The sequence below is a fragment of the Nomascus leucogenys genome, chromosome 18 (genome assembly GCF_006542625.1).
Source record: "Nomascus leucogenys isolate Asia chromosome 18, Asia_NLE_v1, whole genome shotgun sequence".
Lineage (NCBI taxonomy): Eukaryota > Metazoa > Chordata > Mammalia > Primates > Hylobatidae > Nomascus > Nomascus leucogenys.
In genome coordinates, this window is record NC_044398.1 from 18515889 (window position 1) to 18536108 (window position 20220).

A 20220-nucleotide genomic window follows, 5' to 3' on the forward strand; every position below is an offset into this window, starting at 1 on the left:
CAGTGGCACGATCTTGGCTCACTGCAATCTCCACTTCCCAGGTTCAAGTGATCCTCCTGCCTCAGTCTCCCGAGTAGCTAGGACTATAGGTGCACGCCACCACTCCTGGCTAATTTTTGTATTTTTAGTAGAAATGAGGTTTCACCATGTTGGCCAGGCTGGTCTCGAACTCCTGACCTGAAGTGATCCACCTGCCTCAGCCTTCCAAAGTGCTAGAATTACAGGCATGAGCCATCGCACCTGGCTGATCGACTTAAATTATACAATTATGTCATAATATATCATGGCCACTTTACTAAATATTGAACAATTAACCTGGAAAAAATGTTGATTTTTTAAAGCTATATTCAAACATTCAAGAGAAGAGGCATAATGTGTAACTGAAATAAATGCAAGGCACTTCAAGAAATGTAGGGCTACCCTTGTGCATAGCTGATGGGAATGTAAAATGGTGCGGCTGCTATGGTAAACAATTTGGTAGTTCCTCAGAAAGTTAAACATAGCCTTATCATATGATTCAGCAATTCTACTCCGAGGTGTATACTACTTGTATACCTACTTGTACACCTATGTTCATAGCAGTAATATTCACAATCACCAAAAAGTACAAATGTCTAACAGAATAATGGAAAAACAAAATGTGTTATGTACATACAAAGGAATATTGTTCAGCCTTCAAAATGAATGAAATTCTGATACATTCTACAACATGGATGAACCTTGTAAATATTATGCTATTAATAAGTGAAGCAAAGAGAAACAAAAAGAAAAATACTATATGAAAAATACTATACGATTCCAATTATAGGAGGTACTTAGAGTAGTCTATTTCATAGAAAGTAGAATGAAAGTTAGTATGGGCTGGGGGAAGGCAAATGAGGAGTTATTGTTTAATGGGTACGGAGTTTCTGTTTACAAGGAAGAGAAAGTTCTGGAAATGGAGAGGTGATAGTTGCACAGCAATTGTGAATGTACTTAATGTCACTGAACGATACACTTAAATATAGTTAAAATGGGCCAAGCATGGTGGCTCACCCCTGTAATCCCAGCACTTTGGGAGGCCAAGGTGGGCAGATCACCTGAGGTCAAGGGTCCAAGACCAGCCTGACCAACATGGTGAAACCCTGTCTCTACCAAAAAATACAAAAAATTAGCGGGGCATAATGGTGCATGCCTGTAATCCCAGCTACTCAGGAGACTGAGGCAGGAGAATCATTTGAACCCGGAAGGCAGAGGTTGCAGTGAGCTGAGGTTGTGCCATTGAACCTAGGTGACAAGAGTGAAACTCGATCTCCAAAAAAAAAGTTAAAATGATAAAATTTATGTTACGTATTTTTCATCACAATTTTTTAAAAAAAAATCAAAAATAGGATGTACACCTAAAAGACTTTGTACCTATTTTCTTTTTTTTTTTTTTTGAGACGGAGTCTCGCTCTGTCGCCCAGGCTGGAGTACAGTGGCGCAATCTCGGCTCACTGCAAGCTCCGCCTCCCGGGTTCACGCCATTCTCCTGCCTCAGCCTCTCCGAGTAGCTGGGACTACAGGCGCCCGCCACCACGCCCGGCTAATTTTTTTTTTTTTTTTTTTTTTTTTGTATTTTTAGTAGAGACAGAGTTTCACCATGGTCTCGATCTCCTGACCTGGTGATCCACCCGCCTCGGCCTCCCAAAGTGCTGGGATTACAAGCATGAGCCACCGCGCCCGGCCAACCTATTTTCAAATCTTACTGTATTTGATTATTTTTCTGCCTGTTTCCATGCTGCTTTACTCCTCACAGAGAGCTTCTTATAGATAGTGTGGGCTTAGTGTGTTCAAAGTTGCACTGGTGGATGTGCATAATCAGAGTCCATTGGTTTTGTTACAAGTGTTGAAGGAAGAGTTGAGAACACCATATTCATTAGGTTTTTTTTTTTCTTTTTTTGTTTTTGTTTTTGTTTTTTTTTTGGAGATGGAGTGTTGCTCAGCCATCTAGGCTGGAGTGCAGTGGTGCTCACTGCAACTACTGTCTCCCGGGTTCAAGCGATTCTCCTGTCTCAGCCTCCCGAGTAGGTGGGATTACAGGCACCCACCATCATGCCTGGCTGATTTTTGTATTTTAGTAGAGACAGGGTTTCCTGTTGGCCAGGCTGGTCTCAAACGCCTAACCTCAGGTGATCCTCCTGCCTCGGCCTCCCAAAGTGTTAGGATTACAGGCGTGAGCCACCGTGCCCGGCCAGTAGTTTTTTTCTTACATGAATTTGTTAAAAATGTGGGTGAGGGGTGGGTGAGTGAGAGGTAATTTAAAAGTGGAAAAACAACGCATGCCGGACTTCACGTTCCAACACGGAAAGCATGCTTTTGTGGCAAACTGAAAGGCGAGGAATTAAGGGTGATGAAATGCAGGCCTTCCGGCCCTCACTCTGTTCCTGATTTCTGGTTGTGGGAATCTGTTCTGAATCCAACTGCAAGTGGAAAACCCATCTTTGGCTGAGCAGCCGGGGAGGCCCTCCTGCCAATCCCCCAAATGTGCTGCTGAAACTTTGGCCCTGCAAGGCTGGAGCTAGGGCTGTCTTCCCCAGATCTGTGCAGCTGTCAAGGTGGCTGTGATGGGACTGTGACCGCCCTCTGCACTGCATTTTGGCAGTGACCTTGAGACCAGCCAGCTCTCCACAGCTGCCCTGCTCTGCTGCCGCTGTTGCAATGCCAGGTGGCTAAGAGGGGTCGTGGGGGGCACGGCTCCCGGTCCAGTCTTTCCCAGTGTCTGGCAAGTGCCAGCTGTGGTGCCAGTTGTCCCACTGCCTACCACCCACTGGGCGTGGGGGCAGTCCAGGTGTGTGTCGGGAGATGGTGGCTTGTTTTACTCCTGGCTCAGGTCCCGATCCCTAGGAAGTGGGTGGTTCTGTCTGACCGCGAGTCTGGTGCGCAGACCGGCCCCACGTGGGGACTTGCTTGGCAGGTCTGGATATAGATGCTCAGTGACAGTTGATCTTGGGATACAGAAGAGCCAAAGGTGTACTTTTGTCCCAAAGATATGAGTCCGAATTTTCCTTCTCGTAGTGGAGAAATTTTATTTGGAAATGAAGGTCATCAGAAATGCCCAGAGCAAGAGCGAGAAAATCCTTTTTCTCTAGCCACTCAGAGTGGCAAGTGTATTTTGAAAACTCCTCCCCCTCTTTTTGTCCTCATCCCGTCCTTTTCCTTTTCAGTGGCTTTACTGTTATTTTTTAATTCGCCATTGTCATTGGACATTTATTGACAGAAATCAAATTGCTGTGTTTCTGGGCAAAGCGCCTGCTGCAAAGAGGTGTGGTTCCCGAGGAATGAGACACGCAGCCCAACAGCTGAGCCTACACTGTCCTCACATAACCTCCCTGCCTTAAATATCGCCAATATTTAGCCTTGCCTTATAAAGTAAAAATGCACAATACCTTCCAGAGTTTCAGCAAGCCCAAATGCCCCCCTAGGCTCAGTTATGTCTCCTGTACATTGGAGGCAGAGCAGCGCACCCCTCCCCCATGCAGACCTGCCCTCGGAGCTGCCAAGAGGTTACTAATCAGGAAGGCTCTGCCATCGATCCAATGGTGGTGACCTGGGGGATTTGTGTGCATTGTTTTTGCTGAAGCCTCCTGTGATTTCGGCGCGACCAGATCCTCTGCAGCGAACTCCATGTCGCAGCTTGTGGCTGCCTGTGTCCTGTGGTGAGAGCCGAGCCGCACAGGAGATCCTTTGTCTAGGAAGGGCTAGGCTGAGAAGATCACTTTGGAGTTGCTAAGCTCTGCATTGCCATTGGCTGCACTCTTTGTGGGGCTGTTTTTGCAAAAGGCATGCCCAGCACGTCTACAGTGCTGGCAGGCCAGGGCTGCCTTTAAACACCATGATAATAATACCAAAAAGCAGTTTGCAGAACTGTTCCACTGTAGAGGCTTCCTCTGCAGAAGCAAGCAAGATGGCTACCTCGTGGGCTTCGCTGTGAAGAATGCAGAGGCTAATTAAGACAGACTTTAAGGGGAAAAAAGGGTATTTCCCTACTTCATCTTTATGCAAGATTTTTTTTTAGTGACTTTTAAAGTATACATTTTACATAAGCTCTTTAGGTTCTGCCTAGCAAACATGTTGATGATTTTAAATGGTATAAATAGTTTTACAGAGAAATAGCCAAAAATTTTGGGGATGTGGGAGCTAATTTTATTTCTTAAACAGAGGCTTATTTTGCAATTTGATTTTTTTTAGGTTATAAAGGAAAACAAGAGGCCCCAGAGGGAAAAGAAGCCCAAAGTTTTAAAGGTAATCAGCTGTTGATTAAATAATATTTCATTATTTTTCCATTTCATATAGTATTTTTCTGCACTTGGGTATATTTGGAGTATAGCATATGTGAATTCTCCCAGATTTTCAGTAGATGGATGAATTTCCACTCAACTAAAGTGTTTTCTCTCTCTTTTTTTTGATGTGCTGCATAATGTGCATATTAGCATCCTTTATTTTCAACTCCACACAAGTCTACAGAAAGAAAAGTTTGTATGCAGAGTGCTGTGAATAAAATTTGTTTTTCTTTATAGCTCCCTTTGTAGCATCTGCATTTGTGGTGTTGCACCAGTGTGTAAACTTAAGCCCTTTAGAAGAAAGGCACTATTTGAAGTTGACAGCTATGATCCATTGTGATTTTAATAGACTGTCCATTAAAGGCTATTTTAAAATGTATGATTCTTTTCCAAAGAAAAAGGTCCTTAGAGATTTTAATTAAATTTAATATGTAAGTCATGGAGATCTTACAGCCAAATTATAGTGTTTAATCTCAAATTCTCATAATATCATCTTTAATTTTGGCTTTCATGGAGCCATAAGAATATGCATGTTTTCTTTATTTTCTATAGTTTGCCTGATGAGTATTTAGTAGTAAGTAACCTAATTCAGTTATAAGCTCACAGTCTGTGTGATGAGATTTGTACAGTATTTAGAAGGGTTAATTTAAAAGCATATGGCATCACTAAAAGTTCAAGGCTAGCTTTAGTCTAGCAAATAGGTGCTTATGTGTTTAAGATTTTAAGTGGTGTATTGCTACTACAAATGTAAGCAACCTTTGCAAGCCACCTTTTAAAGTCATGAAGAAATACTAAGCAATAAAATGACTTGTCTTTAATTATTTTGTGTACATTTAATTTAAAATAGTTTTACCTAATCCTAGCTTTCCTTTTTTACATATAAAGTTTTAGCACTCAAAGAGGAACAACATGTTGAACTATGAATGTGGCAGAATTTTATTTCATTTGTTGCCCGAGCGTGTAACTTGAAAATATTGACACGGAGAACCAAACCTTGCCCTGCTTTCAAATTTGCCTGACCACATTGAGTTTCTGCTTCCTGTGTATATACAGCGTTTTCATGTACCTGTTACATCAACCAACAAGTATTTATTTAACATTTACCACACAGTCAGCAATGTGCTAGGCACTGTGAAATGAATGAACTCGCTTGACACAAATTTTCACTGGGCCTGGACAAATAGAATCATGGTTATTCTCAAGGTAAATTAAACCCTTTTCTGTTTTTCTTCTTTGTGTTGATCCATCAACCCCCATTTATTCCTTTTCCTTCCAACAAAGATAGAAGTTTATCATTAAAAGCTCCTTCTATACTTTCTGTGTTGGCTATATCCATCTCAGGCATTTTGTGAGAAATAGATTTAGTCTTACTCTTAAAAATGGCTCTCATTTGTGGGGGTTGTGATGGGGGTTAGCAGGAGAAAGGGATAGACTATGTGGAGAAACTAATATAGACCAAACCTAGTATCTATGTCTTCCCCTGCCTTGGCTAGGAAGTAGAATTGGACTTTGGGAATGCAATTTAATTCTATGTTTATCTTGTTAGATTGTGAGTGTCCTGTCACCTGAAATAAATTTAAAAAGTAAATATGCCATGTGTTGCTTTTTGGAATCATGGTAGTGGACTCTGACTTAAAAGAAAAAGAATAAAAGTGCCTGTGGGTGGCCACATTTCATCTGCAACAGCAAGCAGAAACAAATTGTTGCTCACGTTCCTCTATAGTTAGCAATTATTGTACAAGAGCAGGAAAATACTCTAAAAGGAAAAAAAAATTTCTGATGTTGGCGTTTAAAAATGGTTTTCCACATTTTCTGTTAGACATAATTTTTTTTCTCATCCAAAGAAAGCTTTGTTTCTTTGCTTCACAGTAGAAATGCTAAAAAAAAACTTTCAGATTTTAGCTTGATGTGTATAAAATTCATAGAGCAAATGTAGAATATTATATAATCCTATAGGAGACATAAGAAAATGAAACCTGTGTTTGGGAGGGAGAGTGGGAGAGGAATACAACTGTCAGCTTGAGGTTTCATGAGTGAGGACTTCAACATTCTAGGAGCATGCTACCTGGGGGACCAGTGATGGGAATCTCACAGGTTATGATTTGGTCTTCCATCATAATTTGCTGTCTTTACATTTGGCGTCATTCCAGAAATTTAGTCTGCTTTCTTTGACGTTATCCTCTTAGATGTTGAAATCTCCTGGATCATTTACTCTTTGTCAGGGTGGATGCTGCAAATATCCTGATTGACTTTTCATTTTCATCATCTATTAGAAAGTAGTTAGATACGTGAAGAACCTGATTCAAGAAGTTGGGTATAGAATTTGAGACTTGTTTCATCCTACACTGACCTGAACCTGATAACTATTGAATCCAGTTGCGGGACTGAAATTGGCTGGAATGTCTTATATCCCTCTCCTCTTAAAAACATATCTATTATCCACCAGGTATGATGACTCATCTGTGTAATCCCAGAACTTTGGGAGGCCAAGGTGGGAGGATTGCCTCAGGCCAGGAGTTTGAGACCAGCCTGCAAAACCTAGCAAAATCCTGTCTGTATGAAAAATTTAAAAATTAGCTGGGTGCAGTGGTGTGCACTTCTAGTCCTAGCTACTCAGGAGGCTGAGGAGGGAGGATCAATTGAGCCTAGGAGTTGGAGGCTGCAATGAGCTATAATCACATGAGCTATATGCACTCCAGCCTCAGGAACAGAATGAGATCTTGTCTCTCCCCGCCCCCCCAAAAAACACTATTATCCATATTTATACCTATATTCATTCTATTGTACTTCAAAATTAAAAACTAGATAGTGATCTAAATCCTGATTAGAGATTCTTCCTGTAGCTGAAATGACAGTTCTGGCCAAAGCACTCTAAAGGCCAGAATGGGTATCAGCTAATGGTGCACCAGTGGTGGGTGAGGGTAGCTCAGCATCAGCTTCCTATTCAAGCCTATTGGTGATCACTAGTTATTTTCATATATAGATGACATCTTGTTAGCAATGTTATTATTGGAAACACAAGCATTTCCTTGACTGTTGATCTAGGTAGAGGTGTGGTCTAATTCCAGTCCTTGAATCATGAACTTGGCCTTTTGAGTGACGTGGTTTGGAATTCCTCTTGGAAGAAACATTTGTGTAAATAACTTTTATTTTGTGTGTGTGTGGTGGGGGCAGGTGAGTAGGAGTGGATACTCCCTTTAAGAAAGTCGATTTTAAGATAATATTAATTTTGTTAGATTGTTAGCTGTTGTCCCTGGAGAAAATCAGACAGCACAGTCAATTGGTTTGAACAGAGTTTAATAAAGGAATTACTTTAAATGGTGTGGGGAGGGTTAAGGAAAGAACTAAGGATGGTGAAGAAATCCATATCTAATGAAGGCAGAGCTATTACTAATCCTAGGCCTGAAGGGGGATGGTGAGTGGGAACCAGGTAATGTAGCTACAGCTGAGTAGAGGAAGCATGGGCTGGAGCCTTTGGTAAAGAGATGCTCTTGCAAGGAGACAAGTGTGGGGTGGGTGTGGGATAAATGCCCTGCTCTCCAGTCTCCTGCTGCTTTGATTGGTTGATCCCAATGGGGAGCCAGAGCGAAAGGGGAGACCTCTGATGCAGTACACGCTGGTTAGCCTTCTGGGATGTGTAAGAGGGTTATGGAAGGTGGAATGTAGGCCTGGAAGGGAAAACAACATACTGAGCATGACTAGTGACCACAGGGGTGGTATGGTAGGGTGAACAATAGTACTAGAACCATGATTACGTAAGATGGTAACATTAGGCAAAGATGGCTGAAGAGTGCATAAGAACTCTATACTATTTTTGCAACTCATCTGTAAATCTAAAATTATTTCCAAATAAGCATGAGCATCCTCGAGGGGATGCATTTATACATTCTGTAATTAGATAGTCTTTTTGGCTGGTAAGGAATATTTTCTAACTATTGAATTATAAAATATCATCAGAGTAGTATTTGGAAGAGCTGGGTGAACAAATATAAAGAAATGTCAGTGGATATTAAACCAGGAGAGTGTCTCCAGAGGATGATTTTAAAAAGGCAAAATGAAAACTAAGGGATCTTCCTGCAGGGTTCAGCACTGACTTGCTCTTCTCTTTTCCTTCATTCCTTGATGATGCTGATAAAGAACAAGTGGAGCCAGGCGAGTGGCTCAGGCCTGTAATCCCAACACGTTGGGAGGCCGAGGCGCGCAGATCACCTGAGGTTGGGTGTTCGAGACCAGCCTGACCAACACAGAGAAACCCCCATCTCTACTAAAAATACAAAATTAGCCAGGCGTGGTGGTGCATGCCTGTAATCCCAGCTACTCGGGAGGCTGAGGTAGGAGAATTGCTTGAATCCGGGAGGCGGAGGTTACAGTGAGGAAACAAGCAAAAATTGCCGAGATGATGAAGGAAAACATCATCTAGGGAAAGTTACTTAACATTCCCATCATTTATAAATTGTTTTTATTGAATTTATTTACTTATTTATTTGAGACAGAGTCTCACTCTGTCACTAAGGCTGGAGTGCTGTGGTGCAGTCTTGGCTCACTGCAACCTCCGCCACCTGGGTTCAAATGATTCTCCTGCCTCAGCCTACTAAGTAACTGGGATTACACACATGTGCCACTACGCCCAGCTAATTTTTTTGTATGTTTAGTAGAGACGAGGTTTTGCCATGCTGGCCGGGCTGGTCTCAAACTCCTGGCCTCAAGTGATCTGCCCACTGCAGCCTCCCAAAATGCTGGGATTACAGGCATGAGCAACAATGCCTAGCCCATAAATTATATTTACATATCCTAGACCAGTGCTGATTTAAAAGGACTAAATTATACTCTGGTTATGTTTGTTTGTTGTTTGTTGTTTGTTTGTTGAGCTGAGGTCTTGCTGTGCTGCCCAGGCTGGTTTTCAACTCCTGAGCTCAAACTATTGTCCTTTCTCATTCTCCTGAGTAGCTAGGATAACAGCCACCCTTCCCTGCTAAAATTACTAAATTAGATACAATTGAGTTACATTGTTTATTTTAAAATTCTATTAAGCTATAAATAGGCCAGGTTCGGTGGCTCATGTCTGTAATCCCAGCACTTTGAGAGGCCGAATGGATCACTTGAGGTCAGGAGTTCAAGACCACCCTGGCCAACATGGTGAAACCCTGTCTCTACTAAAAATACAAATACTCGCCAGGTGTGGTGGCAGGTGCCTGTAATCGCAGCTAATTGGGAGGCTGAGGCAGGAGAATCGCTTGAACCTGGAAGGCGGAGGTAGCAGTCAGCCCAGATTGTGCCTCTGCACTCCAGCCTGGGCTACAGAGGGAGACACCCTCTCAAACAAACAAAAAACCCTACAAATGAAAGGTAACATAGTTGCTAATGATTTTCTTCTGCTTATTTGTCTATAACTTTGTTTCAGTTAGTAAAATAAATCATTGTTAAAGTAATTTCTTTAGAGTTTTTAAACAGAGGGTTATAATGCAACATTCTATTACTTGTAGCAACATGTTGCAAATTTAAGTACTAGATCAAATACTAAGCTTGACCATTCTTCAGGGGAAAAAAACAAAAACAAAAACAAAACAAAAACAAAAAAAAAACCATGTCATTTTGATAGTTCCTTATAGTCCCAGGCAACTAATCCCAGACTTCTGGATTTAATGGGCCAGTGAGGAAAAAATTCAGAGTGGGTGTTGAAAATATTCACAAGGGAATACCAGCTTTAATTTTTAAAAATGGGAAGAAGATAATATCAGAACACAGGAAGGTCATAGAAATTTAATAATTTAGTTTTATGACAAAACATGTTCTTTACTGAACTCATTTTGTCATAAACTGGCAAAAACTGTTAAGGACGTGTGCTCACCTATCAGTGTTTATTCACACAATCAAAGACACATGCTGTGCTGCCCAGGCTGGTTTTCAACTCCTGAGCTCAAACTATTGTCCTTTCTCATTCTCCTGAGTAGCTAGGATAACAGCCACCCTTCCCTGCTAAAATTACTAAATTAGATACAATTGAGTTACATTGTTTATTTTAAAATTCTATTAAGCTATAAATAGGCCAGGTTCGGTGGCTCATGTCTGTAATCCCAGCACTTTGAGAGGCCGAATGGATCACTTGAGGTCAGGAGTTCAAGACCACCCTGGCCAACATGGTGAAACCCTGTCTCTACTAAAAATACAAATACTCACCAGGTGTGGTGGCAGGTGCCTGTAATCGCAGCTAATTGGGAGGCTGAGGCAGGAGAATCGCTTGAACCTGGAAGGCGGAGGTAGCAGTCAGCCCAGATTGTGCCTCTGCACTCCAGCCTGGGCTACAGAGGGAGACACCCTCTCAAACAAACAAAAAACCCTACAAATGAAAGGTAACATAGTTGCTAATGATTTTCTTCTGCTTATTTGTCTATAACTTTGTTTTAGTTAGTAAAATAAATCATTGTTAAAATAATTTCTTTAGAGTTTTTAAACAGAGGGTTATAATGCAACATTCTATTACTTGTAGCAACATGTTGCAAATTTAAGTACTAGATCAAATACTAAGCTTGACCATGCTTCAGGGGAAAAAAACAAAAACAAAAACAAAAAAAAAACCATGTCATTTTGATAGTTCCTTATAGTCCCAGGCAACTAATCCCAGACTTCTGGATTTAATGGGCCAGTGAGGAAAAAATTCAGAGTGGGTGTTGAAAATATTCACAAGGGAATACCAGCTTTAATTTTTAAAAATGGGAAGAAGATAATATCAGAGCACAGGAAGGTCATAGAAATTTAATAATTTAGTTTTATGACAAAACATGTTCTTTACTGAACTCATTTTGTCTTAAACTGGCAAAAACTGTTAAGGACGTGTGCTCACCTATCAGTGTTTATTCACACAATCAAAGACACATGGGCTTCTGGTTGGTATACCCAGAAACTGTAATACAGCATTTTGCCCAGAGATCAGACTGGATTTCAGGGCTGAGTTCTCACTAAACCAGCTCATACACAGGCATTCGTTTATCACTGGAGCATGTATATTTCCAGTGACTCAAGACTCATGTCCATTCTATGATTTCTAGGAATGATCCCAAACAGAGAATCAAAGTGAATAAAAGCCAAATGGAGTTGGACGGGTTTAAGGAAAATTTCATTCAGGCTATTAAAGGAAAAAAAAAAAAAGACTTGAATTCTTCCTAGTCCACAAAAGAACATATGCCTTGTATCTTGAGTGCTTAGGCTCATCTGGTACATGTTTGTGTTTTGATAGTGCCAGATTCATACTGTTTCCGAGTTGTACTTTCTTTACTGTATAGCTCTCCATTTACTGACTAGAATATATTCTCACGAGTCAGATGAAAAGAGCCAACTAATAACTTTATTTAAGTTTTGTTTGGATCTTAAGTATTTTTTTTTTTTTTTTTTTTTTTAAGACAGGTCTCACTCTGTTGCCCAGGCTGGTGTGGAGTGGCGCAATCTTGGTTCATTGCAACCTTTGCCTCCCGGATTCAAGAGATTCTGTAGCCTCAGCCTCCCAAATAGCTGGGATCACAGGCACACACCACCACGCCCAGCTAATTTTTGTATTTTTTGTAGAGACAAGGTTTTGCCAGGCTGGTCTAGAACTCTGAGCTCAAAGCGATCCATTCTCCTCAGGCTCCCAAAGTACAGGCATGCACCACTGCACCTGGCCTTCTTAATTCATTTTTAAGTAAAATATTTTTAATAATGGAATGTCTTGCAATGTCATTCATATATATATGAATATATATATTCTCTCTATATATAGAATATATAAATATATATAAGTTTATATATATAAATATAAATATATGTATTACATTTTCAAAGATTTGATGGTAAGGTTTGCCAACCAAAATGGCCTATGCAAGAGAATGTGGGTAACAGAGGTAACACTGTCGTTTTTCTTTTTGGACAGAGTCTCATTCTGTCACTAGGCTGGAGCACAGTGGCACAATCTTGGCTCACTGCAGCCTCCATCTCCTGGGTTCAAGCAGTTCTCCTGCCTCAGCCTCCGGAGCAGCTGGGACTACAGGTGCATACCACCACACCCAGCTAATTTTTGTATTTTTAGTAGAGACTGGGGTTTCACCGTGTTGGCCAGGATGGTCTCAATCTCTTGACCTCATGATCCGCCCTCCTTGGCCTCCCAAAGTGCTGGGATTATAGGCATGAGCCACCATGCCAAGCCGACAGTGTCTTATTTATTTATTTATTTATTTATTGAGATGGAGTCTCACTCTGTAGCCCAGGCTGGAGTGCAGTGGTGTGATCTCAGCTCACTGCAACCTCCGTCTCCCAGGTTCAAGCGATTCTCCTACCTCACCCTCCTGAGTAACTGGGATTACAGGCGTCTGCCACCACGCCCAGCTAATTTTCTTTATTTTCAGTAGAGATGGGGTTTCACCATCTTAGCCAGGCTGGTCTCGAACTCCTGACCTCGTGATCCACCCGCCTTGGCCTCCCTAAGTGCTGGGATTACAGGCATGAGCCACCACACCCGGCCTATTTATTTATTTATTTTTGAGATGGAGTCTTGGTTTGTCACTCAGGCAGGAGTGCAGTGGTGCGATCTTGGCTCACTGCAACCTCTGCCTCCTGGGTTCAAGCGAATCTCCTACCTCAGCCTCCCGAGTAGCTGGGACTAAAGGTGTGTGCCTCCAAGCCCAGCTAATTTTTTGTAGTTTTAGTAGAGACAGCGTTTCACCATGTTGGCCAGGCTGGCCGCCAACTCCTGACCTCAGGTGATCCACCTACCTTGGCCTCCCAATGTGTTGGGATTACAGGCATGAGCCAACATGCACGGCCATATTTATTTTTTAATTAAAAAAATTTTTTTTAATATAAAGGAGGAGTCTCAAATGTTGCCCAGGGTGGTCTCAAACTCTTGGATTCAAGCAATCCTCCTGCCTTGGCCTCCAAAAGTGTTGGGATTACAGGCATGAGCAACCATTCCTGGCCCATAGTTTTGTTTGTTTATATGGTGTTTTTTTTTTTTTTTTTTTTTTTTTGAGACGGAGTCTCGCTCTGTTGCCCAGGCTGGAGTGCAGTGGTGTGATCTCGGCTCATTGCAAGCTCCACCCCCTGGGTCCACGCCATTCTCCTGCCTCAGCCTCCCGGGTAGCTGAGAATATAGGCGCCCGCCACTACTCCCGGCTAATTTTTTGTATATTTAGTAGAGACGGGGTTTCACCGTGTTAGCCAGGATGGTCTCTATCTCCTGACCTCGTGATCCACCCGCCTTGGCCTCCCAAAGTGCTGGGATTACAGGCGTGAGCTACCACACCCGGCCGTTTGTTTATATGTTTTTATGACAGGGTCTCACTCTGCCACCCAGGCTAGAGTGCAGTGGCTCTGCTCACTGCAGCTGAAACCTACTGGGCTCATGTGATCTTCCCACCTCAGTCTCCTGAGTACGTAGGATGACAAGTGTGTGCCACCAAGCCTGACTGATTTTTTTTTTTTTTTTTTTTTTTGAGACAGAGTCTCGCTGTCGCCCAGGCTGGAGTGCAGTGGTGCGGCTCACTGCAGGCTCCGCCCCCCGGGGTTCACGCCCTTCCCCTGCCTCAGCCTCCCGAGTAGCTGCGACTACAGGTGCCCGCCACCTCGTCCGGCTAATTTTTTTTGTATTTTTAGCAGAAACTGGGTTTCACTATGTTAGCCAGGAAGGTCTCGATATCCTGACCTTGTGATCCGCCCGCCTCGGCCTCCCAAAGTGCTGGGATTACAGGCGTGAGCCACCGCGCCTGGCCACTAAATTTTTTTTTTTTGAGATGGAGTTTCGCTCTTGTTGCCCAGGCTGGAGTGCAATGTCGTGATCTTGGCTCACTGCAACCTCTGCCTCCTGGGTTCAAGTGATTCTCCTGCCTCACCCTCCCTAGTAGCTGGGATTACAGGCATGTGCCACCACACCTGGCTAATTTTGTATTTTTAGTAGAGACGGGGTTTCTCCATGTTGGTCAGGCTGGTCTTGAACTCCTGACCTCAGGTGATCCGCCCTCCTTGGCCTCCCAAAGTGCTGGGATTACAGGCATGAGCCACTGCCCCTGGCCAAGCCTGACTATTTTTAAAATTTTTTGCAGAGACCAGGTTTCCCTGTGTTGCCCAGGGTGATCTTGAACTTCTGGGCTTAAGCAATCCTCCTGCCTTAGCCTCCTCAAGTGTTGACCCAAAGTTTTAAATAGTAACTCCTTTTCTGTACTTCTGAAGTTTTTGTCATCTATGTGTAAAATTTAGTGATGTCACATGAATTTGATTAAAGAATAGATTATTTTCATAATTCTAGGAAATCAGATATTAAATAATAAACTTATTCTAGGAGTTTGGTTATTTTATATATATATAGTGTGTGAGAGCATTTCAAAATATTTCATTTATTTATTTTTAAATATTTTATATACATATACACCATATCATAGGATTATTTGGGAGTTGAGTGAATTATTTAAAATATGTTAGGCGGGCACAGTGGCTCATACCTGTAATCCCAGCACTTTGGGAGGCTAAGGCTAGTGGGTTGCCTGAGCTCAGGAGTTTGAGACCAGCCTGGGCAACATGACAAAACTATATCTCTACATATTTATAAAAAATAAGGCAGGGCACGGTGGCTCACCCTTATAATCACAGCACTGTGGGAGGCCGAGACAGGAGGATCACGAGGTCAGGAGATCGAGATCATCCTGGCTAACAAAGTGATACCCCATCTCTGCTAAAAATACAAAAAATTAGCCAGGCTTGGTGGCGGGCGCCTGTAGTCCCAGCTAGTTGAGAGGCTGATGCAAGAGAATGATGTGAACCCGGGAGGTGGAGCTTGCAGTGAGCTGGTATTGCGCCACTGCACTCCAGCCTGGGTGACAGTGCGAGACTCTGTCTCAAAAAACAACAACAAAAAAAGGCCAGGCATGGTGACTTATGCCTGTAATCCCAGCACTTTGTGAGGCCGAGGCGGTGGATCACTTGAGGTCAGGAGCTCAACCAGCCTGGCCAACATGGTGAAACCCCATCTTTACTAAAAAAAGGGAAATAACAAAAATTAGCCAGGTGTGGTGGTGGTTGCCTGTAGTCCCAGCTACTCGGGAAGCTGAGGTGGGAGAATTGCCTGAACCCAGGGGGCAGAGGTTGCAGTGAGTTGAGATCGCCCACTGCACTCCACCTTGGGTGACAGAGGGAGATTTCTTCTCAAAAGATAAAAACACACACACACACACACAAAATATGTTAAATGTTTAGAACCGCTTGGCATACTGTGGTTTTTTTGTTTCTACTTTTTTTTGACGAGGTCTTCCTCGGTCACCCAGGCTAGAGTGTAGTGGTGTGATCATGGCTCACTGCAGCCTTGACCTCCTGGATCAATTGATCTTTTACTTCAGCCTCCCAAATAGTTGGGACCATAGATGTGCACCACCAAACCTGCCTAATTTTTATATTTTTTGTAGAGATGAGGTTTTGCCATGTTACCCAGGCTGGTCTCAAACTCCTGGGCTCAAGCAAACCCAAAGTACTAGCAGTACAGGCATGAGCTACCTTGCCCAGCTAGTAATTTTTAAATAGTGATTGTAATTACAAGTAAAGGTGTAATTTATGTTCATAAAAATATTAAGTGAACTAGGCTGGGCGCAGTGGCTCATGCCTGTAATCCCAGCACTTTGGGAGGCCAAAGGCGGTGGATCATGAGGTCAGGAGTTCGAGACAAGCCTGGCCAGCATGGTGTAACCCTGTCTCTGCTAAACACAAAAATTAGCCAGGCATGGTGGCGGGCACCTGTAATCCCAGCTACTCAGGGGGCTGAGGTAGGAGAATCGCTTGACCTCAGGACGCGGAGTCTGCAGTGAGCTGAGATTGTGTCACTGCACTCTAGCCTGGGCAACAGAGCGAGACTCCTTCTCAAAAAAAAAAAAAAAAAAAAGTGACCTTTCCAAAAAATGTGGATTTCAGCCAGGTGCAGTAGCACACTCATGTAGTCCTAGCTACTCAGAAGGCTAAAGCAAGAGGATTGCTTGAACTATGGAACTCAAGACTGTGGTATGCTATGAGAGCTCCTGTGAAAAACCTCTGCACTCCAGCCTGGGCAACATAGCAGGACTCCATCTGTTCAAGAAAAAAATAAGTGGGTTGGGCATAGTGGCTTATGACTGTCATTCCACCTACTCAGGAGGCTAGGGTGGGAGGATCATTTGAGCTTGGGAGTTCCAGGCTGCATTGAGTTGTAATCATGCCATTGCACTCCAGCCTAGGCCAATTGTCCACCCTTCCTTCCTTCCTTCCTTCCTTCCTTCATTCCTTCCTTCCTTCCTTCCTTCCCTTTCTTCTTTCTTTCTTTCTTTCTTTCTTTCCTTTTCTTTTCTTTTTTTTTTTTTTGACAGGGAGTCTCGCTCTGTTGCCCAGGCTGGAGTGTAATGGTGCCATCTCGGCTCACTGCAACCTCTGCCTGCCGGGTTCAAGTGATTCTCCTGCCTCAGTCTCCTTGAGTAGCTTGGGGGGGTGGGGGGGTGGAGGGAGGGGAGAAAGGAAGGAAGAAAGGAAGGGAGGGAGGGGAAAAGAAAAGAATATTATTTCCTCTTGGTATATTCACTTGATAGCCTTATTGAGAAATATAAGCCTATATTCAACAGAAGCTTTTCATTCCTTTTAAAAATGTCACTTCTGTTTTAATTTATGTATGATGTATGAGGCATATCTTGTCGTTTTCTTTCTTTTTTTTTTTTATTTGACAGTGTCTCACTCTGTCACCCAGGCTGAAGTGCAGTGGCTCGATCTTGGCTCACTGCAACTTCCGCCTCCTGGATTCAAGTGATTCTCCTGTCTCAGCCTCCTGACTAGCTGGGATGACAGGTGCACACCACCACACCCAGCTAATTTTTGTATTTTTGGTATAGACGAGGTTTCACCATGTTGGCCAGGCTAGTCTCGAACTCCTGACCTCAGGTGATCCACCAGCCTTAGCCTCCCAAAGTGGTGAGATTACCAGCATGAGCCACCGGGCCCTGTCAATCATTTTGTTTTAATGTGATCAGCAGGTACTAGGACCCAATTCTATAATCCCAGCAGTGTGGGAGGCTAAGTTTGGAGAATCCACTGTTCCCCAGAGTTTGAGACCAGCCTGGGCAAAACATGTTGAGATCCAGTTTGAAAAGTAAAAAATAAAATAAAGTCCTTTATAGTCTATTAATTTGCTTAAGTTTTTATTTGCATTTATTATTCTATATGTGTGGGGTTTTTTTGTTTTTGTTTTGTTTATGAGATAGAGTCTCACTTTGTCACCCAGGCCATAGTGCAGTGGCGAGATCTTGGCTCACTGTAGCCTCACCTCTCAGGCTCAAGCGATACTCCCACCTCAGTCCCCCAAGTAGCTGGGACTACAGGTACACACCACCACGCCCAGCTAATTTTGTGTTTTTCATAGAGACGGGTTTACACCATGTTGCCCAGGCTGGTCTCGAACTCTTGAGCTCAACCAATCTGCCCACTTCAGACTCCCAAAGTGCTGGAATTACAGGCATGACCCACCATGCCTGGCTGCTTTTATTAATCGTTACAAATCCTTTAAGGGTAGAGTAGTATTCACCTTTTTTGTTCTCCATAGTGTCTAACAGAATGCCTTGTGTTTACAACTCAATACATTTATCTTTTTAATGAATAATTGAATTCATACACATTATAGCTTAACTTTAGTCAGTTAAGTCAGAACTACAAAATTTGTGTAATGGCATCTTGGTGTAAAGGAAAAACAACTTCCTCAAATCATTGGTCCAGCCTTGATAGTCTCTGTAATTAATTGCTATGGCAAATCAAGATACATATTTAATACATTTATTTTAATTTGATTAACTTTTCTCTGACATGTTACATTTAAAAGAACCCAAACCTACAGAAAAGTCTTTCTTTTTGATGATGGTTGCATAGACTACTTGTTCCATTTTGTAACAAAATCTTTTGATTTGAAGGTCAATTGATTTGGGTAACTGACACTAAATCTCAGTAAGTTTCAGGTAGGTTGTCCAATCTATGTTTAACTGTTGGAGTCTTTGTTGGAGACTGTCCAAAGTTCCTAATTACAGGAGATTAGCAGATTGGAAAAAATAATGTAATTGGGTAAACTCAGATTAAATTGATCTGCTGCATCCACCCCAGTGGTTTCAGGGAATGAAGATAAAAGATTGCCTTAATCATTGGCTCATTGAAAAAACAACATGGAAAAAATAAGGAATGATATAATAGAGCAATGGGGAAGCAATCACAAAAACACTACTGGCTGGCCGGGCACAGTGGCTCAGCCTGTAATCCCTAGCACTTTGGGAGGCCGAGGCAGGTGGATAACCTGAGGTCAGGAGTTCGAGACCAGCCTAGCCAACATGATGAAACCCTGTCTCTACTTAAAGTACAAAAAATTAGCTGGGCATGGTGGTGCGCACCTGTAATCCCAGCTACTCAGGAGGCTGAGGCAGGAGAATCGCTTGAACCCGGGAGGCAGTGGTTGCAGTGAGCCGAGATTGCGCCATTGCACTCCAGACTGGGGGACAACAGTGAGACTTTGTCTCAAAAAAAAAAAAAAATTGCTGGTTAAAGTATTTTGATGAACCTTATTTGAAGGTTATTTGCTGATTAAGATAAGTAGAAGCTATTCCAATATGTTAATTTTGTCCCTCCACCCATGAAATCTAGTTTATGCTCTCACTTAATGGATAGTGTAAAATAGCTGAACTGAAGATTGGAACATTTCATGAGAAATTTAATCCACCTGTCCAGGGTTTATTTAAAGCCTGTGATATTTGATCACTTCACTAAAACAACTTAGGACCATGCTGACCATGCTGATTTAGTTGGGCCACATTTTCTAAGATGCTATGCATTATCACAAATGATACAATTATACTATAAGGTCTAACAGCTAATTTCTGCTCAATAGAATTTCTAGGGGGAAATACTGAAGATTAATTTATGTGCTATTCGTGGTCAGAAATAAAAAACAGTATAAATACTGTTTTCCTTCAAAAGTGGAGAAAGGAAAAAATGTATTTTTCTGTCTTGACTTTTCAAAAAACTCAGTCAAATTCACTGCCCAAGAAATGTGATTTGCTAAATTCTGAAATGAAAAAGTATCCTGTCTCCTCACTTCTTAATTTTTTGAGACAAGAGTCTTGCTCTGTTATCCAGGGTGGAGCGCGGTGGCATGATCTCAGCTCACTGCAACCTAACCTTCACCTCTCAGGTTCAAGCGATTCTCGTGCCTCAGCCACCTGACTAGCTGGGACTACAGGTGTGCTCACTGCATTCTCCACCTACCGGGTTCAAGCAGTTCTCGTGCCTGAGCCTCTCAAGTAGCTGGGATGACAGGTGGATACCATCACACCTGGCTAATTTTTGTATATTTTATAGAGACAGGGTTTTGTCATGTTGCCCAGGCTGGTCTCAAACTCCTGAGCTCAAGCAATCCACCCACCTTGGCCTCCTAAACTCCTGGGCTTACAGGCGTGAGCCATCACACCCAGCCATTCTCACTTCTTTCTTGTGTGTTTCATAAAAAATTTAAAATTTTTATGGCATTTTTTTTTTGAGTTTTACTTTTTTGCCCATGTTGGCACTCCAACGTGGTGTGATATCGGCTCACTGCAACCTCCGTCTCCCAGGTTCAAGCAATTCTTTTGCCTCAGCCTCCTGAATAGCTGGGATTACAGGCGTGTGCCACCACACCTGGCTAATTTTTGTATTTTTAGTAGAGACGGTTTCACCATGTTGGCCAGGCTGGTCTCAAACTCCTGACCTCGTGATCCACCCGCCTGGGCCTCCTGAAGTGCTGGGATTACAGGCTTGAGCCACTGCACCCAGCCTGGCATAGTACACAGTATTCCCTTATACCCTACCCTGAGGTTTCTTTTTTTCTCTCTCTCTCTCCACACATAGTTTTTACCCTGAATTCTTTGAGAGTAAGTTTCAG

General features: G+C 42.6%; 1 protein-coding gene across 1 annotated transcript in view; it reads left to right on the top strand.

Annotated features, from left to right (window-relative positions):
- Positions 1 to 20220, top strand: part of TET1 (tet methylcytosine dioxygenase 1) — a 140026-nt gene that overhangs the window by 38427 nt on the left and 81379 nt on the right. Inside the window, exon 3 of the mRNA XM_012497024.2 lies at positions 4210 to 4263. Within this exon, the coding sequence (XP_012352478.1) occupies positions 4210 to 4263 (54 nt within the window). The remainder of the gene's footprint in view (positions 1 to 4209; positions 4264 to 20220) is intronic.